This window comes from Tachysurus fulvidraco, chromosome 5 (genome assembly GCF_022655615.1).
Source record: "Tachysurus fulvidraco isolate hzauxx_2018 chromosome 5, HZAU_PFXX_2.0, whole genome shotgun sequence".
Taxonomy (NCBI): Eukaryota; Metazoa; Chordata; class Actinopteri; order Siluriformes; family Bagridae; genus Tachysurus; species Tachysurus fulvidraco.
The window spans coordinates 31,913,388-31,938,625 of NC_062522.1; the positions used below are offsets into that span (position 1 = coordinate 31,913,388).

At 41.7% G+C, this 25,238-nt stretch overlaps 3 protein-coding genes and 1 long non-coding RNA gene across 7 annotated transcripts in view; 2 read left to right on the plus strand and 2 right to left on the minus strand.

Annotated features, from left to right (window-relative positions):
- Positions 1–2,170: 2,170 nt before the first annotated feature.
- On the plus strand, positions 2,171–3,297 carry LOC113651058. The gene is made up of 2 exons (XR_003442581.2): positions 2,171–2,421; positions 3,042–3,297. It is a non-coding gene; the product is annotated as an uncharacterized LOC113651058 (long non-coding RNA).
- A 768-nt stretch (positions 3,298–4,065) lies between these two features.
- On the plus strand, positions 4,066–6,684 carry zswim2 (zinc finger, SWIM-type containing 2). The gene is made up of 8 exons (XM_047814122.1): positions 4,066–4,514; positions 4,623–4,699; positions 5,115–5,155; positions 5,253–5,463; positions 5,601–5,748; positions 5,870–5,951; positions 6,397–6,472; positions 6,519–6,684. The coding sequence occupies exons 1-8, from the start codon at positions 4,365–4,367 to the stop codon at positions 6,682–6,684; spliced, it is 951 nt and encodes a 316-aa protein (XP_047670078.1). The 5' UTR covers positions 4,066–4,364.
- Positions 6,685–6,764: 80 nt separating this feature from the next.
- On the minus strand, positions 6,765–15,336 carry LOC113651056 (protein FAM171B). Of its 2 annotated transcripts, XR_007140546.1 has the most exons (10): positions 15,020–15,336; positions 13,539–13,778; positions 12,762–12,854; positions 12,319–12,477; positions 11,406–11,582; positions 11,159–11,275; positions 10,444–10,567; positions 9,156–10,335; positions 7,288–7,470; positions 6,765–7,032 (listed from the first exon to the last, which is right to left on the minus strand). XR_007140546.1 is itself a non-coding variant. In XM_027159685.2 (9 exons), exons 1-9 carry the CDS (start codon positions 15,159–15,161, stop codon positions 7,369–7,371), a joined length of 2,334 nt encoding a protein of 777 aa, XP_027015486.2. In that variant the 5' UTR covers positions 15,162–15,335; the 3' UTR covers positions 7,083–7,368. The 2 variants fall into 2 exon arrangements, 1 of the variants encoding a protein (XP_027015486.2); XM_027159685.2 differs by lacking the exon at positions 6,765–7,032 and having other exon boundaries at positions 7,083–7,470; positions 15,020–15,335.
- A 956-nt stretch (positions 15,337–16,292) lies between these two features.
- marchf7 (membrane-associated ring finger (C3HC4) 7) overlaps positions 16,293–25,238 on the minus strand; it is a 10,080-nt gene continuing 1,134 nt past the window's right edge. Inside the window, exons 2-11 of one of the 3 annotated variants that reach the window (XM_027159684.2) lie at positions 23,093–23,272; positions 21,433–21,594; positions 21,149–21,314; positions 20,723–20,890; positions 19,663–20,611; positions 19,180–19,349; positions 18,244–18,347; positions 18,061–18,162; positions 17,879–17,927; positions 16,293–16,841 (exon numbers count right to left, since the gene is read on the minus strand). In XM_027159684.2, coding sequence (XP_027015485.1) covers positions 16,744–16,841; positions 17,879–17,927; positions 18,061–18,162; positions 18,244–18,347; positions 19,180–19,349; positions 19,663–20,611; positions 20,723–20,890; positions 21,149–21,314; positions 21,433–21,594; positions 23,093–23,272 — 2,148 coding nt within the window. In that variant the 3' untranslated portion in view covers positions 16,293–16,743. Of the gene's footprint in view, positions 16,842–17,878; positions 17,928–18,060; positions 18,163–18,243; positions 18,348–19,179; positions 19,350–19,662; positions 20,612–20,722; positions 20,891–21,148; positions 21,315–21,432; positions 21,595–23,092; positions 23,273–23,813; positions 23,949–25,238 lie in introns of those variants that run through there. The other 2 variants (XM_047813322.1, XM_027159681.2) reach the window with 2 other exon arrangements.

Consider the following 25,238-nt stretch of genomic DNA (forward strand, 5'->3'; position numbering starts at 1 on the left):
GCTTTCATAAAAAATAATATTTCTTTTTTTTTAATCAGCTGAACTTCTCCCTCAACTCCTATGAGTTGCTTTAAGTATGAGTCAAAGTCTTTACACAGGCTTAACATTAAGTGACATATTTGTAATAAGTGTAAAAAAAATATACGAATATCTTTACTATTTTTACCAACGAGACAAACTTATCACAATCCCCTTCCTGAGATATCCCCATCTAACAATAAAGATTTGCAAAAGAAATTCAGTAGTGTCTTTCTGAAACAGTGCCCTACTCCATTATATCAAAACTGCATTATGGGTATTATGAACCTACTAGGTAGCATCACTGGTTGGTGGATGTTCTCAGATATATACACAGAAAAACACAGAGATACTGTAGATGCTGTCAGGAATAAAAAAAAGTTTGAATTCTTAAACTACTTAAACAAACAAGTATAAAGACTTAAACTCACTTTACCCAAGAATTAAAACACATTATCCTGCCATTAAAATGAATGAATTTCAGGAAGCCTTTAAATAAGCCTTTGTAGTGGACTATGGTGGTGTCATGTAGCGCTACAGACTCTGTAGTATATATAATTGTATATAAAAGTAAATAAAATATCAAACGTATGATATGTGCATCGAAGATGACATATAAACAATTTTTAAAAACAATATCAGCATGAAGTAGGTTGATAAAGAAACCAAACCAAGACAAAATTGGGGGAATCCATTAGATTCATATCATTCATATCTTTGTTTTAACAGTGATATTAATACCTTAAAATACACTTATGATGATGAAGGAATAACAGTGAAACCTAAATAGTTCAAAATAAATTTATTTGCCTTCTTAATTTTGTCATGAAAGCATACAAATTTTGCACCCAGCTGTTTTTTTTTTTAATTCACCTTCTCTATGTCTGCACGTATCTCGATTATCTCAAACATGGCTGTCACTGACATGTCAAAATGGAAAATAAACATACATCAAAACAAATAGGTTTTGACCGTGAAAAGTGATGGTAATTGAAACAAACGTGACGTCCATTTTTCATGGTCAGTAAAACTGGGAGTTGTCAAATTTGAAATGATGAACTGGGCTGCGTCTGTTGGGTCAACAGATGTTTTGTTGACGCAATCCGTTTCAACCTGCTTTTATACGGAGGGCCGGGAAAGTTGTTTATCATCACCATCACTCTCTTGAGTCTCTCTTATAGGACTTTGTGGAAATTTGTAATATACTTCAAAATCGTGACATTTGTTCGGGTTATTAAAGCTGATGGAAATGTTTTGCTTGAGTCATGCGTTAATATTTCAGCCGTTAGCATCGGAGGTGATAAAAGTCCCGAAATTCTTCACTCAAGTAAAACGAAAATGTAAAAGAATAAAACTTTGATTTTTTACATTCACTTCAACAGATTTTAGTTGGAAGTCAGTGCTGTTTTGCACAAGAAACCAAAAAAAAGTGGGTAAACATCAGAATCAGAATCAGAATCAGAATCAGCTTTATTGCCAGGCATGTTTACACATGCGAGGAATTTGTTTTAGTGACATAATCTCCACAGTGTAACAGGATGTCATATGCAGTATAGAAGAAATTGTATGTACACATTTACAGGTGTGAAAATGTGCAGTTTAAATAAACATATGAAATATACATATGCAAATAAGTATACAATATATACAATTTGTATGTACACGTGTGCAATTGTGAAATGTGCTGTTGAAGTAAACATTCAGACAGTATGTATGTATGTATGTATGTATGTATGTATGTATGTATGTATGTATGTATGTATGTATGTACAGAGTGCAAGTATGAAATGTGCAATTGAGGTATACATAGTGCAAATATTATGTGTTGTGTGTTCCATGGTGTTAATTGTACATCAGGTGGATTGCTTGAGGGAAGAAACTGTTCCTATGTCTGGTCGTTCTGGAGCTCAGGGCTCTGTAGCGCCGACCAGATGGCAACAGTTCAAAGAGGGAGTGTGCTGGATGTGAGGGGTCCAGAGTGAGTGTGTGTGCTGGATGTGAGGGGTCCAGAGTGTGTGTGTGTGCTGGATGTGAGGGGTCCAGAGTGATTTTCTTTGCTTTTTTGCTCACTCTGGAGGAGTACAGGTCCTGGAGAGTGGGGAGAGTTGTGCCAATGATTCGACTCAGCAGTCCGGACTACCCTCTGTAGTCTTCTGAGATCGAATTTGGTGGCTGAGCTGAACCAAACAGTTACTGAGGTGCAGAGGATGGATTCGATGATGGCAGTGTAAAACTGTTTCAGCAAATCCTGTGGCAGGTTGAACTTCTTCAGCTGAGCTGGGCTTCTTCAGCTGGGCCTTTCTCACAATGGAGTCAATGTGAATGTCCCACTTCAGGTCCTGGGAGATTGTGGTTCCCAGGAATCTGAATGACTCCACTGCTGTGACAATGCTGTCCATGATGGTTAGTGGGGGAAGAGCAGGGTTTTTAGTTAGCTAAGGCTAACTAAAAACAGCTTTCTACTGAAAATATCCAGTTAATTGCTAGCTGTCACAGTGCAAACAATGCAAAACTGTTAGTAAATAAATTACAGAGATCTCATTCTTGCTGTCATGTCTAGTAAAGTTTAAACATGTTCCTTGAAGCGGCTTAATGCTAAGATGTTGTCTTATGACTTTACAGATATGATTAAAGAGAAAAGTCCTGGAGTTGGAAACATAGTGATTAGAAACAAGATATCTGAAATGTAGTACATGAGCTAATGTACAAATCTTAAGTAGTTGTCTCAGGTGGACAGAGCGATTGCATCAGGTTTTGTTAGAAGATTAGCCATATTGCTAATATTGCTTAATATTCACTAATGTACACTTTGATTATGTCCCTAATAATTGGTTCATTATCAGGTCTAAATGGTGTGTTTAAATGGAGGATAAAAGAGATGTACAAGACTTTTTCACTGACGTAACTCGGTCTCTGGACAAACCCTGCTGTGTAATCATGTTGGGCAACACGGACAGTGTTTCACGTTTGCTTCAGTGGTGCTGACGCAAATGTGTCTGTGTGTCTCATGTCTTGTTTTATAGTAGTTCCCTCATCGTCCTCCATGTGACCTCCCACTGCATCTGAAGAGCAGTGTGAAGAAGCAGATGTTGCCAGAAAGCACAATATGGTTCCTGGTTTTTTCTGGAACCTATTTGGAGCTGATCCTTCCCCTTCCGAGACAGTAGTGAACCTTTTTTTTTTTTTTTCCCTTTTGGTAGATGTAGTTCATTGACCACAGTGTGTTTGCCTATCTGCTCTACCTAGGGGCTAGCAATTAAACCTGACTGTTAACCCTTATATTTTAGAGTTTCATTTACGCTATTGTTGTTAAACACGACTGGTACTGTGCCAGGAATAGCAAGGTCTTCCTATGATGGCATGACCAACAACCTCTAACTTCTCACAGGAAAATACCACGAAAAATACCACAGAAAATACCACAAAAATACTACAAATAATACCACAAAAATACTACAAATAATACCACAAAAATACCACACGGAATACCATAAAATACCACAAAAAATACCACAAAAATACCACAAAAAAATACCACAAAAATACAAAAATACCAAGAAAATACCACTAAAATAACACAAAAATACCACAAAAAAATACCACAAATAACACCACAAAAATACCACACAAAAACCACAAAAATAACACTGATTAACACCAGAATCACTAAATAGATCAGAAATATTTAAATAGTGGCATGTTTAATGTGTTTAATGGTGGACTTTTCCTGTAAGACCAAGGACAATTCAAATATCAGTAAGTAAGTAAGTAAGTAAGTAAGTAAGTAAGTAAGTAAATAAATAAATAAATAGTGAATGACAAACTGACCAAATATAAGACACGTTAGCTCATTGTTTTGATCAAACTTTTTTTTGATGAAATGTAGTGTTTTGTATTTATAATTTTATTAAATTCGGTACTTGGTGAACTATAAAGCAGTATGTAGGAAAGGTTGTAAATTTCTTTGCTTCCAAATCTATCGCGTCACAACAGAAGCCGAAGCCCGGCGTCGCCATCTTGCGTCTACATAGAGATTCGCGCGGTTATTTTCTGTTGCTATAGAAACGCCTCAGCGACGTGGCTAAGTCTAAATTCTAGATGGTTCTTTAGTTCACAGAAGAACACTTAGACGGCGTTAATATCAATGGGGACATAATGACTAACGTAGTGCCCTTGTGTTGGTTTGGCGTCGATTTGGGACGCAGCTTAAAAAGTACTGTTGTGGTAACTAGATGTACAGAACAGAGATAAGCTTGTTAGTATGTTTTAGGTCGTCAGAGCTCAACTAACTAACTAACTAACTAACTAACTAACTAACTAACAAATTAACTAGCTAGAAAAAGGTAATGTTTCGAAAAACAGTTTGGAGAAAAGCAGTCAGCGATGCTGTAAATTGGCACCAAGACGAGTCTCTCAACACGACGATTTTAATCCTGAGAGAATTCGGACCGACTGGGTTCCTTCTCAAAGAGGACACAGAACCCAAAAACTACAAAGTGAGATAAAAATAAATAAATGAATGAATTTGGTAGCATTTCATGTTTGTCAGGTGTTTCAGAGTTCATGTGTTGTTTTTTTTGTGGTGTTTTTTTTTTTTTATTAAGGTGTTCTTAGGTGATCCTCATACCTGCACTTGTGGAACGTTCCAGAAAGAGAAGGACCTCTGCAAACACATTTGCTGGTAACAAGTCGGAAAACTTTGGAAATAACGATGGAAATATTTATTTCATTTCTTGTTTCTTTGATTGACAGATAAGCAGAAAAAAACGGGTCTAGAAAATGCGGACCTAAAGGAACTTGGGGGGGGGGGGTGTTGGTTCCCTCTTGTGGTTAAATGTAATGTGATTGAAGTAAATAAATCAGAATAGAAGACATGATTTAGAAAACAAACATCTTGTATTGCCGGAATATTTCTGCATAAATAGTATTAGCCGATTCACTCGATTCAGCACGTCCTATTATTTCGCATTTTATTTTTATTACATCGTGCTCTGATGATTAACTGTGCACACGGTGTAACGCAGATTTAACTCTACTCTCAACACTACCTATTTTCCTCACTTCTTATGTCAAATTGTTTAATTTCATTATTGCAGGGTTTTGATGCGCAAATTTAGGCTACCAAGAGATCATGAATGTGAGTTTTCCCATATTAACGGTCAACGTTCTGTATTTTCTTTTAACCTTATGTATTTTATCCTTATGTGTTTTTTAAAATATGTCCACTTGTCCAGATTGTTTCCAGCTAGGTCTGGTAGAGCGACAGATAATGGAAGTGTTACAGCATCCATACAAGGTTGCCATCACTCCATCAGCCTCTGCACAGCTTCAAACTAGTAAGGAAGATGATGGTACAATTAAGCAGAAAAACATTGGGGATGATGATATCTGTCCCATCTGTCAAGAAGAACTGCTTATGAAAAGACTTCCAGTGGCACATTGCAGGTTCGTCCAAGGACCGATTGACGTTTTAACTACTAACTAATCATCTGTTTTTAGCATGAAATATATGCGAAGGTCTCGTTTTATATCCACACACCACCGCTTAGGCAACGGCTTATGCCAGTTTTATCATTGTAAAGGTTTGGATGCGGAAACAACATTCACATCTCCTGCATGAAAGTGTGGGCTGACCATCAGGGCGGGTCAGACACAGACGGCATGGTGAAGTGTCCACTGTGCCGGGAGAATTTCAGCACCATGAAGATGTTGCTGAAGCTGGTAGGATGGGTTTATGAAAGTTTCCCCAAGGACTTAAAAATTCCAACTATTATTTTTAGCCGTTACATAAACCAATGCGAATGTGAAAGCCGAACGAATGCATCCCGGGCAACTTCTTGTGTGAATACAGGTGAAAAATGCAGGGCAGTTTTGTACCGCGTCAGAGAGCGAGCATCTGGAGAAACACCTGGGGATCCCGTGTAACAACTGCAGTATCTGTCCTGTTGTTGGAAAATGTTTTAAGTAGGTGAAATCTTCCATTAACAAGCGATTTAGTCATCGGGCGTTCCGCTCGTCGTATCCGGAATAAACTGTGATCTGTCATCAATATAGTTATAATCAAGACCTACAGAATATCTACCCAAAAAAACAACATGCACATTATGTGGATAAAATATTGATCACAGCAGAAGTCCCTGTGTCATTGTTGTAAATTTTAACACTATTACATCCATCAAAGCTCAATTGGCCAGGTTATTTAGATGAAGATACATCATAATTAGATAGAGGAGTGTTGAGACCTAATGGATGGGAATGCAGACTCCATCACTTGCTCAGAGGTTCTATAAGATGTTGATACAGACCCCTGAGGCAACCTATTCAATTACTTTTTTAATCTTTTATGTAATGAAGTTAAATCATGTGTTCATGCTGCAGGTGCACTGTGTGCAGTTATTACCACTTGTGTGAGGATTGCTTTAAGACAAGTTGTCATCCTCGACACAGCTTCGCGGTGAGAACGGTGAGTCTCTATATTCACTATCCATCTCACCCGTAAGGTTCAGGGTTTTGTCTCGTTACCCGGCTATCATTTCTAACCGGCACATGTATGGGTTAAACATTATTCTGCAGAAAAGAAATCAGTCATGGCAACTAATGGAGAGCAAGAAGAGCTTAACAGACAATCAAGAGATCGTCAGTTACCCCCAAGCAAACCCCAAGTAAGCTAAGGTCTATCATATAATCAGAACTATTAATAATTACATAAATTTTATTTAATTAAATACATTTCATTTAAACTGTGCGTGTTTGGTGTTACAGCACCGAAACTCTTGTCATATCAGACGTGGTTCCAGGGTACATTTTAAGGATTTTCCCAGTAACAAAAGTTCAACAAAGTTCTCGACTTCTGGAAAACGGAGTACAGTGTCGCCTTTGCCTTCAGAGCTTCCATGTTGGTCAGCAGATTAAAACTCTCCCCTGTCGACACAAGGTAACTGTGCACTCTGAGGTTTGTATAGCACTGTGTAGTGTTGCATTTGTTGATTGTGTGAGAACACCAAAATGAAAATCCTGGGTAAAAAAAAACAAAAAAACACAGTTATATACTAATATCTATACCAAACCAGGATTTCCTTTCACTGCAGTTTCATTCTGGCTGTATCGAGACGTGGTTACAACAGTCCATCTGCTGCCCGGTGGACTGGCATGTCATCTATAACCCTCTCACATGGAGTGATAATGACAAGAAGGCAATTTGTACAGCACCTCATACACTCGGTGCCAAGATCGACCTTATTCCTCAACAGAAGACAGAGTTGTTTGTACCTGGTATTAGCTTGCAGAGCAAAGAAAGATCTGATGTACTCGAAGCAGTTCCTCAACATCCCGATTCGCTTGAATTTATCGTCAAGAACACGCTCTGCATCGGCAGCCCACAGGGTGCAACCAGGTCCCAATCCAGTTCCCATCAGAGGACTTTATCTTTGGAACAAGCTCCAGTCTTGGCTTCTAAAAAGAGAATAAGTGTAAAGACATCAGGCTTGTCCTTGTCTCCTGTGGTTAAGAGGTTGGAAGGGTCTATGGAAACCCAACAGAGCTTGTTTATGGGTTTTAGTAATCATGACAATAAAGCCCATTGCAAAGCAAAGTCTCTACGTGGGAGTAGCAGACCATTGGGGATGAGGGTTGATGGTGTGGGTGTACGAGCACGGTCGAGCAGTGGAAATCAAAGCAATCTGGACTTGCGGCCAACAAGTATACCTCTCAGTGGTAAACAAGACTAATCATGTGTTTTTCCTTTCTTTTACTCTAAACGTTCCAACATTTACTCTAAACGGTTTTAAACATCTGAAATGCAGCATTTAAATACATTTTTAAATAAACCACTAAAACTATTACATCGAACAACTGGCTAGTTCTTTTATTGATGTGCACAAAAACTGCAAACCACAAACTGGTCAGCAAAGCATTCAAGAAATGAGGGAACATCCCCATTTAACGTGGTAAGTAATTTACATAAATGATACACAGTACAACGTGAAAATTGACTTGAAACTATCTACAAAGGAAAGAAATTATCATGCAGAACTATTTTATCAGCATAATCTCAAAATCAATTTGCTTGACAAACCCAAGATCATATACCGTACCTCGGCTACCTGTTTGTTTCTCGTCGTGGATCTTTTTTTTTTTTAAAGAAGGAAAAAAAGCTTATTCGATCTGACTGGCTGCTGGTCATTAAATTCCATTAAAGTCCATCAAAATAGCTATGCACAAAACATCAGGGTTTGCTGGATCTATAGCTGTTACATAATTTCATGTCTGTGTTTGGAGATAAAGCCTTGGTAAAACAAACCCTGAAGCAAAAGCCTGTTGTTTGTTGCTACATTCTCTAACAAAAAAAAAAAAATCTGCATGCAAATAAAGAGGAATCTAAACAATTTTAAGTGCAAAACAAAACAAAAAACCAAGCTCCAGCATGGAACGCTCCGAATAGTTATTTTTTTTCCTGAATGCCAGAAAAAGATCATGTACAGGTTATATACCTGACGTTCCTTGTCGCTTCATAACATTTCCCATATCTTGAAATTCCGGATGTCAAATTTTACATGATTTTATTGTTATCACTAAATATTAGCACTCCGGTGGCAATTAACGTTTGCTAACTTCACATATCTACACCTGAATTTACAATTAAAATGAAGTGACCTCAAGCAAACCGTCATCCTGTTCCAAACATTCCATTGAGTATTCAGACTCATAATTAGTTTAAAAAAAAAAGCTTTGTACATACAGGCATTGTGCTCACAGTGGAAAAAATAACCGAATACATGGAATTGCAATGCACGCTTGTAAACATAAGACTTTGTACAAACACAACACTGAAAGGTGTGAGATGCGAAGCTGTTGTGTAGGAACGATGAACTGGTGTCATGGATGGGCAATAGCTGGATGCAGAAAACTTGCAAACACTACAGAAATTGATTTTAAGAAAACTATGCTTCAATGGTTTAGATAGGTCTTTGTGTGGAATCTTTATCGATAATACTACAATAAGGCAGGTTGATGAAAAACAGAAATGTGTGGCTGTCGCCAAAGCTCAGCACACACGGTAGATCGACCTAACGTTTTGTTTGCGCTCTTTCCTCCCTCAGATGTCGAGCTGCTTTCTTATCTGGTCTCTTCTCCCGTACCTTGCGTAGTCTTCTGGGTGGTGGGGTGGATCTGGACTCGCTGGATGTGTCACCAGCATCTTGATCCTCTGGGATGTTTGGGATAGCTGCACTGCTGCCCTCCAGCGTGTTCCTCAGAGATGTATCTTCAGGACTTCCGATTTCACTACTACTCAAGTCCTGTTCCTCATGGCCACGGTTCCTTGCTACTTTGGGCATGTTGGTGATCGATGGTCCTTCCCGATCGCTCTTTCGTACTAACTGCTGAAGCTCATTCATATCTACCCCAGAGTCCAGGCTGGTGTCGTTGCTGCTTCCTGGCCGGTGCCTCCCTTGGAGTTCGATTACGGAATGGCGTACTTGGGCTGCTGGTTTACCATCCAAAGATACAAACCAAGCCCGAGGAGGCAGAGGAGAAGGCTTGGCCTTGGAAAGCTCCAGCAGGGTCTGCTCAGATATTCCCTGTAGCTCACCATGGAAACTACCCATTCCAGCCGCCTCATTCAGGGTTCCCGGGACAGAGACAGACTCAAGCAAGTGGCTATAACGGCCCCAGATTCCTGGGTTGGCAGTGGAGATCTGTGGGCCTTCTAGAGCAGGCTGCACATTGTTGTCTTGTTGTGGGGCTTTTGGCAGTGTTTGGGTGAAACTGTCTTTCAGGTTTCGCTCAGTCTGTGCTCCGTGCTCCATGCCGTTCCGGGGAAAAGTGGCACATCGGCTTCCATTGGACTCGGTCTGTCCCTGTGCAGGGAAATGTTCTGGAGCTTGGACAATGGCCACAGGCTGGTTGTAGATGTGAAACAGCTTGTCTCGATATGCGGAATTTTCTCCAGGGGCTTGCCATGAAGTGCTGTTATCAGACATCTCTCGAAGCTTTGCTACTTCATCACCGTTTACATACAAGTTCGGTACTGTAATTCTGAGGTTCTCTAGGCCAGCAGTTCCGATGTTCTCGTACAGGTTCCCTGCAGGTCGGCAAATGTTATCGACATAGATGTTATAGTTGGTTTGATGTCGCGGAGATGCTGACACACCTGCGCCTCTTGCAGCCATCGAGTAAGACCTATCTCCGTTATGGTCTCCGTTATTATACAAGGGCTCATGGACTTCATCTGTGCTGGTAGATGTGGTCTGATCTTTCTTGATGATTGACAGTCTAGTGGAGATCCATCTTCTCCTTTCAGTCTCATGGTTCAACTCTCTGTGAAGCAAATGTAAAAAAAAAAAAAAAACATAATTTGGAGAGTCTTTTACCAGTTCAGATAAGCTGAATGTTAGCCGAAATATGGGGATGATTGAGACCTCTTACCTGCAATGACATAAAATCACAGATAAAAATCCAATGATGATCACAAGAGTCCCACCCAAGATGCCCAAAAGAAGGTATGTATTGTATGAGATGAAATCCATCGAAGTTGCATGTCCTGTGTAACCTAGATTTTCAGACATAAATCTGGTTACACTTCAGGCCTTGTTCACATAATCAGTAGGTGACGAGCACAGATTATGGATGCCTCGTATATTTCTGCTTTAAAACACAACACATACGGGTCATGGACTGTATGGAAATTGTTGTGTCTTGGTTTGAGAGAACACTTAGACCAGATAGCACACACACCAAGTTAGCTAATGCAAATGATGTTCACTGAAGTAACAATCATTTATTACTTGGGGGGAAAAAAACATCTGATATATTATTTTTCCATATTGTTATAGTACAATGTTGGAACAGGGGTTAAGTTATTAGGCAACTGATTGGTAGCCATGAGTTCAAGTTCCAGCATAACCAAGCTGTTACAAGCTGTTCTGAGCAAGGCCTTTATTTTCCAATGGTTTAATTTATTCTCCTTCCTCGTTTGTTATAGAAAATTCATTGAAAACTAGCTAATAAATAGCCTCCAAAAAGGTATGTAGGATATGACAATCATGGAAGATCAGCAACAAGCCAGTTGTTACTTTATCGAGACCTAAATTGCATACGATGTGTTTGTGTGTCATCTGAGAATACGTAAAGATCTTCATACCGTTAGATGTCGGAGATGGTGCTGCAATCCAGTTTCCAAGGTGAGGAGCGACATAGGTCCAGACCAGACCATTTCTCTCCATTCTAACAGAGCCGATACCTTTGTTCACCCAGGTACCTGGATCAAAAGAATATGTTCAGTATTCCAAAATACTTCTTAGCCGTCACAAGCCTAGGAATGCATTTAAAATATTTGGACATATACAGTTTCAAAAAACAAGGAAAACAAAGCAATGTTCCATGCCAACCTGTGGTCAGGTCAAAGGTCCAGGCAGGCATGGAGTCTGAGGCTCTGAGATGTTTGTTGTACGGTAAAGGTACCGTGAGCTGGATTGGCCCTTTGACGTCAATATCTTTTCCGTCGGAGTGCAGTTGAGCACTCAGCACTGCCACGGGGCTCAATTTCACGCTCCTGTTTCCTGAAACTTCAACATACCGCAGTGTATTTTATGAATGCACACATAGTAGTAAATTCATACTGTTTGCAGTGAAGTGGTGTTAATTCATATCAGTTCAGAACACAGACATGGGCACGTCGTCAAATTTGGAATTGTAATAGTGACGAAAAGGAAATATCGTCAAAACACCGTACCAGCAAAATGTAAATACTGCAAACAAAAACAAGGAGTTTAAGACGTGATTCTTGGCTACTATTATAATGAACTCATTGCATTTTTGCATTAACTTCCTTTTTGTGTTATCGTGGCAGCGACGGAAGGGTAGCGAAGCATGACCCGACGGAAGAAAACTTCTTTCCCCGACATTACTGAATCGATAACGATCACGGCATCAGAGCTGTGTGTAATTTAAACGTTCACGTTAATGTACGCGTCCATTGATCAGCAGGCGACGACACACTGTAAAATCAATTAATCAATCAAACATGGAGATAGACAACAGATAGACGTAGTGATGATTAACGACTTGCCCTGGCTACGAGTGAATTCATTAAACACAGAGTATGCGATCAAGCGCTTAATGCAGAAGCGTTCGCCCGAGGTACTTTTCCAACTGATAAATGACCTGTTCTTCATAAGATCATAACACATATTTGTTCAGTAAGTAACACCTGGTCTGAAGGATCTCGGAAAATCAGCGATTGCTGTCTCCGTAGTCATTTACATATATTCACGAGTGCTCGGCAGCTCTACTGTTCTGTACCTCCTTTGCTGTTGAAGACCCCCATGGTACAGAAATGACCGTCTTTCTCTGGAGGTGGAGCTGGAACTGTCAGATAAGCGTTCACTGCAGAGATGGTGGTGTTCTCGGGGAGCAAGAGCAGGCTTTTGGGGAACTGGACAATAGGCTGTGATGACACGTCTCCAGAAGAAATAATACAGTAAGTGATGTTAGTGTTTATTATAGATAAAAATGATCAAATTTAATTTATAACACCATGTTTAGTGTGTTAGGATTCACAGATACTGTATTTCAGTAAAATAGCACGTGTTAAAATATTTATACCCTGTTTTTTTATTTGTTAACAAATGGACAACAGATTCCTAGTGTTTTTCGTGTCTACTACAATTCTATTTTATTTGGTTAAAAGAAAAACATTTATACTAGACGCATCACAAACACACAGATTTGGCATGTGTGCTCACCAGATGTTTTTCGTGTTATTAGCACGGTGTCTTCAAAGAGCCAGATGTTGCCTTGGGTTTGTGGGACCAAGGACATCGTAACAGCAGAAAATACTGGAAGACATCATGTAAAACGACCGTATCAGGTCAGTTCATAAACCAACACCACGAGATCCAAATGTAGCCACTGTTTATTAAATAACATGACTTCATACATTTCAACCTCTTTATAGTTACATTCTCTTAGTGAGAGATGAGAACAGGCTCCGGTTATCACTTACGTTACAGCAGCTGTAAACAGTCATTCCTTCACTTTGGCTTAAAGCTCTACCTTGTACTTTTGTATTTAAGTGATGACACTGGAGACTCCTTTCATAAGTAAAAGTGACGTGACATACGCGACACACACACCGTGAACACACACCCGGTGCAGTGGGCAGCCATTTATGCTGCGGCGCCCGGGGAGCAGTTTGGGTGTGTGTGTGTTTCGGTGCCTTGCTCGAGGGCACCTCAGTCGTGGTATTGCCCGAGACTCGAACCCACAACCTTTGGGTTAAGAATCAGAGTCTCTAACCATTAGGCCACGACTTCCCCACTAATAAACATTTTTAAACATCAACAATTACACTCTTTTTTTTGTGGAGAGTCTCTCTTCCAAATCTCTGTGTAGGCAGGAAATGATCAACACCTTCTGACCAATCAAAATCCAGAATTCAACAGTGCCATAATAGAACATGTTTTAAGAATAATATGCCAGATTTTAACTCCAGGTAGGAAGAATGTATGCAGCAGACTCACTGGGCATCTTGGTGGTCTTCCAGGGCAGCTGAGTGGGCATGTAGGCCTCCATGCTGGCCACCAGAGTGAGGGTGACCCCCAGCTGGTAGGGTATAGTCAGAAGCACTTCTCCATTTTCCTCAGTTTGGCTAGACTGTAGCAGAGATCCGCTGACAAACACCCGGACCTCTGCACCTCTCAGGTACCGTTGACTGGATGCGTCCTTCACCCACACCTTCAGCGTCAGAGATGAAAACGCCTCTAGAAGCAAGAGCAGAGGTTGGGGGTATTTTCAGCTTGACAAATGTATACACAGAGAATCACTGCAAATTATGTGTTGTGTCTCATTCATCCCATACCGTTTAATTAAAGAGAACAGAACACAAAAGTTTAAAGCATTCACGTATTTTCATTGCTATTTGTCAGTGTAGTTTATTAATGACGCCCGGTATCCTGTTTTAACCTCTCCATCTCCATGAAATAATAATGAGAAAGAGACCCACGTCTCTGCCAGAGACACTTAAAAATAGATCAAAGTGCCAACCGTGTGCATTGTACATGAGCAAGAAAAAAGCAGAAAGCCACAATTCAAAATGTGCATCGATTATATTTTTACTGGTAACCATTAACTCGGCATGTCGTGTACGGATAGACTGTAGAAAAGATATTTAAAACAATGCTTTAAAGCCAGACAAAGTAAATAATGACTTGGAGATCGGTTATGCGACAGCGTCTCTGAAGTTCATCGACACATCGTGACCAATCGGATTCCAGAACTCAACAGTGGCATAAGAACATAACAGATGTGACATACACTGTGTTGTTTAGTGTGAACTGTGAGACTAAACATTATTACTTGGTCACACGATATGTTTTGTTTTGTTTATGTAGTCTGTGGCCGTCCCGAAAGATTCCCATCATCCGACTCCGTCCTCCTTTTAGATGCTTGTCGTATCAGCGCTCTTCTGTGTATAAAGATTCTGTACCAGACTGTGCGATGATTATAAAGACCATACGACGAAGATCCTAGATTACAGAAGACGACCGTACAGGAAATGCAGGTCTGCAGATCAAAATATGTTCGTGTTTACGTAACTTTAAATAGCAGTTGCTTTCTGATGAGCCGAGTTTGTCCTCATGATATAACTAATGAGACCTGGATGATCAAACCCTTCTTCTTTTATCCCTGTTGTATATGTAGCTGTCACATGAGCAGTGCATTAGTGCGCAATCTGGAGATGTCTATAACAAGTTTAAACAGATCAGTCTGTGATTAGGAAAGAAAACAACACACTGTGTTTGATAAAGAGGTCATGAGAAGAGAGAGAGAGAGAGAGAGAGAGAGAGAGAGAGAGAGACAGACAGACAGAGAGACAAACAGAGAGAGAAACAGATGGAGAGAGACACACAGAGAGAAACAGAGAGAGAGTGTGTGGTGTCTGGCACAGGCCCTGATGACGAGCACTGATGATCCTGGTGTGATTACAGGATGTTATTGTTACCCGCAGGCGCGGTCACCGTCTCCTCCCGACGTCCATTACGCGAAGGCGTCTCCTCATTGTGCTCGAGACCCCTCAGCTCCGCGGCCTCGGTGAGCGCGAGCGCGACGGAGAGCAGCAGCAGGTACGCGGCGGGATGCGGCATGGCGAGAGAGACATCACTGATTCCTCCAGCGCTCCTCCACGGTTCTCCTTCTCTTGTTGATGGTGTTGTTGTGCGTTTCCTGCCCTACCCCTTCCCCCGGTCACGTCGTGGTGATGAACATCACGGTCAAGGCGCACGGAAGATCTACGCGTCACGGTGGTAAATCATTACGTCATCGCGCCATCTATCGGCCAATCATGCGGCGGAGTCAGGGTTGCCAGATTGACACGCGGGTTTAGGAGTAATGACGTTCACACATTCACTTCACAGTAACCATTTTATTTTATTATATTCATACAGAGAAAACAAAACCTCATACACGGGTTTTTTTTGCAGACAGGCTTCAGTTTAAGTATAAAATACATTAACTTTACATAGGGATCGTTTGAAATTTGCCCACCACCGTCCAGCATGAACATTATATAGATTCGAAGGCTGACTTTCACATCCGTATGTGATTCTTCTACAAATCCTTAGATTTTCTTCACTGGAACATGACAATGCCACCGTAAACAAAGTCCTTCAGATCCACGAAGACGTTGTATGTTACGGTTGGTGTTCTGCACACGTGCGAACGTCTCACTAACGCTCGTCTGGCGAACACGAACCACCACCACGCTCCAAACGTCTACTGGAAAGCTTCTACAGATGAGTGGAGCTTATTGTGAGCTTATTACAACAGCAAAAGGGAAAGAATCTGGAGTTAGAGAAGTATACAGGTGTGTGACGGGTCGAAGCCGCACGTACGTTTGTAGTTTGTTTGCACACGTGTGTGTGTGTGTGTGCGGGTGCATTTAGACCCTGCACCTCATGATCATTCAGGAAATACAAAAAGGTTTATAAGTGTGTATGGAATTTCTCCGACCAGTGATCTGACGAAGACACGATATGATACGATAAGCACGATACGATCCCGGTTCTGACGTTCCCGAACTCGTGATGAAAGAAAGCAGCAGAAAGTGTGTGACGTACCTCCGTACATCCAAAAACTTTTATTGTAATAATTGAGAAAAGTGTGTAAGCAGGACAAAGTACATTTATTAAGAAGCAACACAGAGACGATGGACCTGCTGAGCGTGAACTTGTACTCCTCACGATCCTTTGAAACAAAACCATTTGTCACAAACCAAATAAAGAAAAATTTTATTTATTTTTTCAACCATATTTGATATTAAATTCCAATTCATCACCTTATACAACACCTATAGATTGTACTTTACATTTGCCTCGCTATCCATCAGCCACAGTCGCCCGTCGCTCTGCCCTCAGCCCCGTCTTCGTGCCTAAAACATGCCTTAAAGTCTTTCGCTTCCTGCTCGATAAAGCTTTATATAATGTGCTCGACAAAATCCAGGGAAAAAGGAAGAAGAGAAAAAAAAAAGAAAAGAAACTGAAACATGAAAATTCTTAATCAAAAATTCCTAAGGGGAGGTGAGACACACGTACACACCCCTGAGACGGGTGTATCTGCATATTGTGAAAGCCCTCCTTTAGGGCTGCAGACAGTATTATTATTATTTTTTTTTTTAATAAATGGCACCGTCGCTGGGCCCAGAGACGGATCCTTTTTTCCTCGTTCCAATTAAAACTCCTCCTCCTCTTCATCGTCTTCCAGATCACCGAAGTCGATGGAAGGCCGGTTATTCTGCACGTCGTCTTCGTCAGATTCTGCATAGGAGTCTGAGAGATGGTGAGAGGGAACAATTAATTACTTGTTAGAAACTTAGAATAATCTTAAGGTATAAACCTAAAGTCATGCAGCAAGAAAAAAAAATCTAGTGTCTATTCAGCATGTTTGTAAATCACACCTAAAAATCATCTCCTGTTTCGTAAGGCATGCTGACCATCGTCGTATACGATCTATAAAATCTAACGAACGCAAGTTTACATTTATGGAAGGAGTCTCCAGTCTCAGTGCTGTTTTGTGCGCACTTGAAGTCTGCTGGTCTAGACTTAAGAACCGCTTGTGTCCGGTACTGTGGGTGGGGCTGTGGGCAGGGCTACTGTTAGCACATTTGATAACGTACCTTAAGCATACTAATGTTTAATTAATACACTTTTACTTTACAGCAATATGATTAATCATCAGCACACGTGACAGTAGGTAGCTACATGCTACGGCTAACTTTTTTCTGTGTTAATGATAAAATAACGTTATGTACTTTCTCAATCACAACCTCCGTTTATACAGATTACACGGAGCTGCACGTACAAGTCGGATTCGCCACGTTTGGGTGCCCATGTAGGTTCGCAAAGCCATGAGCATTAACAGTTAAGCAACAACCACCATTGTCGATGTTTGTGTTTGTCGCTGCTGTGCTAACGTCACTGTGTGAGGTGACACGTATACAGTGACGTCAGACTCGGCTCTGTGATGCTCTCTAACCGATGGAAAGGCATACCGGTTCTTAGAAGGTTCGCCAGTGGGACCAAATTTAAACCAGCACCAGCTCTGAACCAGCACTCAGGTCTTTTTGGTGGAAAAGGGGTAGTTGATCATTTTTCATTAACAGCACAAACCAAAGTGTTTCATTCGTCGTTTCTAAAAAGGCGACATCCGAGCGTTACGTTAGCCGTGTGGTGAATCGGTACTTACCTCCAAATCTACTGAGGTTTATTTATGGTAAACTGAGCTAGCCCGATTTTATGAAATGTGGTGCGAGGAAAGGACTAAATAACTAAATAATAAAGGAAAGGAAAATTGTTCACAAACGTACTTTCAAGATTGTCCATGTGTTCGTGAAGAGTTCTCGCCAAGTTGAAAAACTGAGCGAGAGAGGAGGAGAACGCAACTTCGTGAAACATTCAGGAAAAAAAAAGCCGTTATATGTACAGTAACAGGAGCTGTGCCAAGTGCTCAGGCAGACAAGTGGCTAGAGGAGCAGGAGAAGGTTCTTACCCCGGCTTCGTTGACTGCACCCAGTACGTCGGAGAACCTCTGCTCACACAGATGCAGCAGCACCACCAGGTAAAGGCCACAGCTGATGAACTCGTACTCAGACTACAAAACAGTTCATTACGATGAGGTTAATGAGATTTCACCACACACACCCACACACACACACACGATGACACCTCTTACCCGCTCATGAGACCTGTACAGCTCATTAATGTCAAAGTTCTCAATGTTCAGGTGCAGCTTCTCTTTGCACAGCTCACAGGTAGTGATGGCTTCCAAGGTCGAGCCTGCAGAGACGCAAGAGGTCGAGATATTAGCTACTAAAAAAAAAAATCTACTAAAAAACTACTTATCACCATGGCAACACGAAGAACTGTGAAGTAGGAAGGCATCTAAGGGAAATAAAGAGGATAAACAAAGAAGGACAATGCAGAGTGAGTGAGAGGGGGAAAAAAAAGGTGGTGCATCAAAGCACAAAGAGAGAAAAAGAATGAAAGAGAGAAACAAGGTAGGAAAACCGTGCGAGAGAAAAAGAAAGGTAGAGAATTAGTGACAAAGTAACAGACGACTAACAGAAATAAAGAAAAAAAAAGACAAAGAATATGGCAAGAGTACAAAAGACAATAGGAGAGAAGAAAGGTCGCGAGGAAAAAGAAGACAAAGGGAAGAAAGAAGACAGAACGAAGGCACAGAGAAACAAAACAGATTGAGAGAAAGAACGGAAGCTCAAGCGCATCACGAAATCCAGTACAGAATAAGATGACAAACGCTTGGATCAGAATTAATATGGAGGAGGAAAAGAAAAAAAATTAAGTGATGAACAGAGAGATAAAGGACATCTTATAGGACATGACTTCATATATCAGAAAGGTGGGAAAATTGCAGTATGGCGATTTAGATGCAGACGAATGAAGCAGGGAGATTTGAGAACGTCTCCTAAAATTGTACAATGTTTATATCTTGTTTTCAAGCAGCCATGCTAGTTTGTAGATTTGTTGTCGTGGCAACCTCATGTCAGACAAAAAAAAAAAAAAAAGTGTATTAACCTGTTAAATAAATCTATAAAAGGATATAAAAAAAAAAAAAAAAAAAAAAAAAAACAAAAAAAGCACAGAGGACCTGAGCTGATCTTGGAGCGGAGCCACTTCTTGATGCAGTCCTGGTGAACGTACTGCAGGCTGCCTGTACACCTGCACGGCTCGATGAGAGGGTTCGAGCTCGAGGTCTCCCCCATCTGACAGATCTTGCAAAGATCCCCTTCGTCTTCATCGGTGTCCTCCAGTAGAAGGCTACAGACGAGAGGCGGGGGGTTAACAGGTACACCGAAATTAGGAAAACGACAACGAGTGAAACGTTGCACCTGCTCGAGCTCTTTGAAAAGAAGAAAATACAGATATGACCTTCAGACGGATTTGTCGTAGTACCAAAGTAAGATCCACAAGCGTAGTGTTTTTTTTGTAGCAGGTATATTAAAATAGATTTTGCAATGTACCTGTCACTTCAGCTTTAGATGACATTTTAACCTCATGCACTACACTTGACTTACTATAATATAAGCTCAGACACTCAGGCTCTTTGGAAGCCTTCTTTAAACATTCTGACCTTTCCTGAATCTTCCGAAGTCTCTCTGGATCTCTAGAAGGTGCGGGTTTCTCTTTCTCTTGCGCCTCGGTCTGATCCACCGCGGCATCCAATCCTATAATCACGCTCTGGGGCATGCGGAACAAAGGTCCAGTCATCACACGAGTGATGCCAGGGTTCCGCCCAGGGATACGTGCGGCTTCCTGCAAGAGGGATGAGAGTCCGGAGGCTCTGGTCAGAGGAGCGGCCGCCGCGCCCTCTGCCACTTCATCCTCTTCCTCGTCTTCGTCCTCCTCCACGTCTTCTTCCTGACTGGAAGTTTTACTCCCACCATCAGGGCTGCTAAGGGGGACAGGCACAGACGAGTGGGCGTCCATGCGAGCCGTCTCGTCTCGTCCCTCTCTCCTGCGGCGGGAGAACAGTGGGTTGCAGCGGTTCCAGCTGAGCCAGGAACTCCTCAGCTCCGTCTCGGAGTTCTCTCTCTCTCTGGATGCTAGTGGGGGTTCACATGGGAGTGCCTCCTCAGGCCCAGAGTCAAAGGACCTCGAGGCTGAATTGGAACCGGAGGCGGAGCTCGACTCCTGGCTGGAGCGTCTAGAAAAAAGGCGGGACAACAGACGGCGGGTCGTGCTTCTGCTGTCGGAGTCGCTGCCCTCTGCGGTGGGGTTTGGCACAGGAGCAGGGTTAGACAGGGGCGGGCTTGAGCTGCGTGCAGATAAAGGCGTGTAAGGGGGTGAGTTCCAGGAGGAGAGGGAGAACGGGTCAGAGAGGGTGGTGGAGTTTCGCGTCGAGTCTCTGGACAGACGTGGACTCGGCTGGTAGTCAGAAACCAGCCTTTGCGCAGACGGGACAAAGTCGGAAGAAAGACGGCGGCTGGAAGGGGTGCTGTTCTCCCTGCGGGACGAGGAGTACAGGCTCTCTTTGGGTCGAGCTCCCTGTGCGTAGGTGGAGGTCACACGGTCTGAGCGATCTGAAACAATGCATGATGGGAATTTAAAGACCAAACACCAGATATAAGACAAGTTGTGAAGTTTCAAACTGACAGGCTTCAGCACATCACCCAAGCTAAAGCTATACGCACACAGTGACGAGGTCAGCGCTGTGGGCCGGTAACTGGCCTCTCCCAGACCAGACAGGCCCGAGTCCGTTCTCTTCTCCACGTCTCTACGAGCCCACAGATCGTCTGACGAAGATGAGGAGGACGAGGACGACCGAGACAAAGGGCTAAGGCTGGAGGTCCACAAAGAATCTTAAGGCATAAAAAAAAAAAAAAATAGAATATTAGCTGTACATCCAGGTTACAAGACAATAACGAACTCTTAATCACATTAAAATAAAGTTACAAATTTAAAATGCATTAATAACTTCGACCCATTCGATTAATACGTTTATATTCGTTTACACCGCAGCACTGCTAAGTACTGAAATCCGGATGAATTTTGTAATATTCTGAAATAATTCCCTTAGTAGAAGTGATGAATATAAACGTTTTCCAGCTGAAGAGTACCTGACATGCCTCCCATGTTAGAGTAGGTGCTACTGGCTGTGGATGTAGACGGGGTTCTGCTGTACACCGATCTACTCATGTACGACAGCTTGGCTCTTTTGGATTCGTCGTCTTGAGTCGAACTGAGGAGACTGGAGTACGAACCTAATCCTCTCCCAGGCTCGACCTGAACAAACCACAACAAAGAAAACCCACAAGGCGGTAAGAATTTACATGCAAAGGGGTTGAAGATCTTTGGGCTTTAAGAAGCTAGAGAATAAACATCCCCTGAGTTTTGCATTTACATGTTTACTTCTTCCTCCGTAAGACGACTCCATCCACGGGCGCTCGCACAGCATAGATGAAGAGGTGGAGGAAGAGGACGAGAGGGACGTGGACATCTTCCATCTGGAGTGGCAGCTTTCTGACGAGCTGTAATCCCTGCTGGATCCCGGAATACAGGGGCTCTGAAACACGGAGGTGATTAAAATATATGTTTGACTTTTCAGCTTAGTCGAATTAGCTAAAAACACAAAATTCTGCTCCTTCTAAGGACAAAATTAGCAATCTACTTTAAATATGGTGGGAAACGTGCCTTAAATAGAAACTTAAACACGTTGGCACGGCGCTTCAAAATATACATTTCTGGTAGCATCCCGAGAGGTCGTGTTGTGATGATGACTAACACAGAGGTGCTGTGGGAACATGTGACACACGAAGGATACTGAGTTCAAAGCCAGTTCATGCAAATTACAAAAATAGCTGGCAGGTGTTTGCTCGGTCTCGGTGGCGAGAGAGCGAGCGAGGGATGAGATCGAGCACCCTGAGCTGAAATTAACTTGCCCTTAACACACTGCTATATCACTGTTGTTCTAATGACCGTCATCTCCAGTTCCCAAGTCTTACAAGTAACCCTACAGCATCATGAGTAACCGCAGTACAAACGACATCTCCGCTGACGATCGTTAATCCTCCCCACACTAACGCACTCGGCCTCTTCTACAGTTTAAGCTCAAACAAACAAAGGTGTTTTAGCGGCTCGGGCGTGACAAGCTAGGTCTTAAAAAGTCATGGGGTTCGCTTGTTTTTGCATGTGGGCTTCAGCACACCAGCAGGGTTTATAAACAGCTTGTAACCTTATCCAGTGAGGAGCTCAATGCCAAGCGAGCGCAAGGTCCCGCAATCCAAGCCAGGACTGGACTCGACTGTCGTCCAATCTTCACTGCCTTCTGAATGTGGATAAATATTATACCGGTTTGCATCGAGGAGTTTAGACTACATTCATGCACAAAATAAATAAATAAATAATGCGCCTGAAAAAATTAAGATTTGTGATTATAATGCAACATCAGCATAGTAACGAATGTTTGTTCTAACCGATGCAATGTATTTTTGTTCACAACATCGTAAACAGTGTGTTAACTGTAACAAACAGGCAGAGAGAGACGTGCACGTCTGTGGAGGTTTAATAATTAGAATCTCTGCTGTTTATTTTTTTAAACGATCGTTCTTCTTTTCGTTTGGCTCGCAGGCTTGTTGTGAATTCGAAAGCCAGCCTTCATCCAGACGGCGTCGACGGAAAAACCCGCGTCCATCTCGGCCTCTATCACCATAGCGACGGGTTAAAAAAAAATAATAATAAAAAATAAAAATAAAAAAAGGTATACAGACAGGTAGACGATGAAATATTGGCTTCTCTACAGACAAAATGAGCAATGCTTAGCAACATTTAGATAAGTAAAGATCGATAGTAAGAAGTCAGATAAGTAGAAGTTCAGATTAAACCCTGATTATGATGATGATTTGTGCTGTAACTAAACGCCGTGTGAAAGAACACGGCAAACAAAAGGAGGCGTTTCTCAAAGTCTTCACTTGCTCAGATTTTGGCTTCAGTCCAGAAAACTGGCAACATAATTTGTTTTCATGGCAAGGTTTTGTCCTACAGGAGCCCAGAAGAACCATTACCTGGTAGTCCGAGTCTAGCTTCACCACAGCACCCCGGGTGAAGCGATCGCTCCCTCTGCCATAGAGCCGGCCGGCGCTAAGAGCAGACGAGGATGAGAAGGACGAGGGCGTGGAGAGAGAAGAGGAGCTGGAGACGGTGAAAGGCAGCCGGCGAGGCTTTGAATCCATCGTTGAGGAGCACTGTAGGGGGGGGGGGGTTGTGCACAAACACGTTTATTCAACAATGTAAGTATTAAACTTTTATAACTAACATGATTGTAAAAAAAAAAAAAAAAAAAAACTCTTCTGTAAAAATCTTGGACATTTTCACTTGGTTCACTCAGTTAAGTTTTGCTAGAATTATTTACCCCCTGCTTATCTCTACACAAAAAAAAAAAAAAAAAAAAAAAAACACGATGCAGCGACAATTTAGTGCTCACACCCTTCTCCTCACCTGCCCAAACAGATCCGATTTTAAACCTTTTATACCGATACAAATCATCAACCCCGTCGAGATAGTCATCCATTACACCAACAACTAAAGAATTTTCTCTTATTTTAAATCAACACCTGCTTCAGAAACATCACACTTTCCGTAGCCCTAAAATCTGCACAGGTTATTTCCCCCCTTCTGCTGACCACAAACTACCCCACCATCAGCTGCTCTATAAATACCCCTCTATACTCCAGTATCGAAATAGCACACTACTGCAGGTTAAACTTCTGCACCGAGAGTTTTTACCTTGCAGCTTCCGAAACACAGACACCGCCGACTTCGACTTTAGCCGTCACACCATCGGAAAGCAGAAACCTCTCTCTAACGACCAGGCAGAGGAGATGAAAACTCTGAGAACTTTCTGGAAGCGACCGAGCCAAGCTCTGGGTGTTGGAAACTATTCAATTCTATGTTTAGATCTCAGAGTGAGTCTGTGAAAGTACTCAGATTTAACCAGAGTTTAGAGCCAATTAAGGATTTGTTAATCCTACACATAACAAGTAGCACAAAACAAATCTATACTCTGATTTTTCATTAGTCTAATCTAATAAGTTTAAGACCATCTCAGCTAGAAATTTTAAGTACTCAATGCTGTCACGGTCTAAATGCAATCCAGAGTATTTTAAAGAAGAGTTCGGTGCAATAAAAGCATTAGCAGTATAGCTGACTTTATAAATCTGTTTTTGGACACTTTCTATAGCCCCGTTCACACTGCAGGTAAAAGTGGCCCAGATCTGATTTTTTTTTTCAAATCAGATTCAGACCACTTCCATATGTGGTCCTGAATCAGACCCAAATCTGATTTTTCCCCAATGTGGCCGCAGTGTGAACACCCGAGGCGGATTTGATGCGACTTTTACGTCAACCTACATCGACATTTGTCACAAGTACGCACACGAACGTGACTACGCCTACAAAATGGATCAAATAATCAAAAGTTGCTCTCGACATCCAACTTTAACGCGACGGCATGCTGCATGTGACGTCATCGTTATTGTTGGTTTGCGCATGCGGGTCAGTTCGAAACAGCAAACAGTTCACAGTGGTATCTGATATAGGCCACATTTTAAAAGGTAATGTGAACAGCCAAAAAAACAAACAAACAAATAATCAGATCTGAGCAAAATATCCGAATCGAGTGTGAACGTGGGCTAATATCCCCTTTCACATCTTTATCTCTCTCTTTAAATATGAACCTAGAATCCAATCATATGATTATTTTGGATATCACAGACCACCGTTGCATCCAAACAACTCTGATCATCACGGATAATTTTCACCCGTCGACGTCTTTGCTCTTCTCTTAAACCCTTTCTTCTTACTGACATTTACAGTAATAACAGCGAGGTATTCCATCCGTAACCTTTCCTTTCGTGCGAGTTTTCAGACTCCCGACACCCACAGCTTCGTTTGGACTGTTCTAATAGTATTTAGACCAAACAAAAAAATAAATAAATAAATAAATGGCTGGTTTATGATTCCATGACCAAAGAGCTCTTCTTTGTATGAGTAATAAATTAGATCTATTACACTACAGTGCTGTTGAATAATCTAATCTGATTGGTCAGAATTCTATATGAACTTTACAACAGCTGCAGGACTGACAGTGGTGCTACTGCGGATTATAATATTAACGAGCTTTAAAAAAAAATATGAACGTCGAAGGAAGGA

Excerpts from the sequence above, each read along its gene's own strand:
- zswim2 (XM_047814122.1), top strand. The coding sequence starts at position 4,365 with ATGTTTCGAAAAACAGTTTGGAGAAAAGCAGTCAGCGATGCTGTAAAT. Across the intron at positions 4,515-4,622 it reads CAGAACCCAAAAACTACAAA|GTGTTCTTAGGTGATCCTCA; the intron begins GTGAGATAAAAA and ends TTTTTTATTAAG. Across the intron at positions 6,473-6,518 it reads ATCCTCGACACAGCTTCGCG|GTTCAGGGTTTTGTCTCGTT; the intron begins GTGAGAACGGTG and ends CTCACCCGTAAG.
- LOC113651056 (XM_027159685.2), bottom strand. The coding sequence starts at position 15,161 with ATGCCGCATCCCGCCGCGTACCTGCTGCTGCTCTCCGTCGCGCTCGCG. Across the intron at positions 12,855-13,538 it reads GAAGACCACCAAGATGCCCA|TATTTTCTGCTGTTACGATG; the intron begins GTGAGTCTGCTG and ends GATGTCTTCCAG. Across the intron at positions 11,276-11,405 it reads GACCTTTGACCTGACCACAG|GTACCTGGGTGAACAAAGGT; the intron begins GTTGGCATGGAA and ends CTTTTGATCCAG.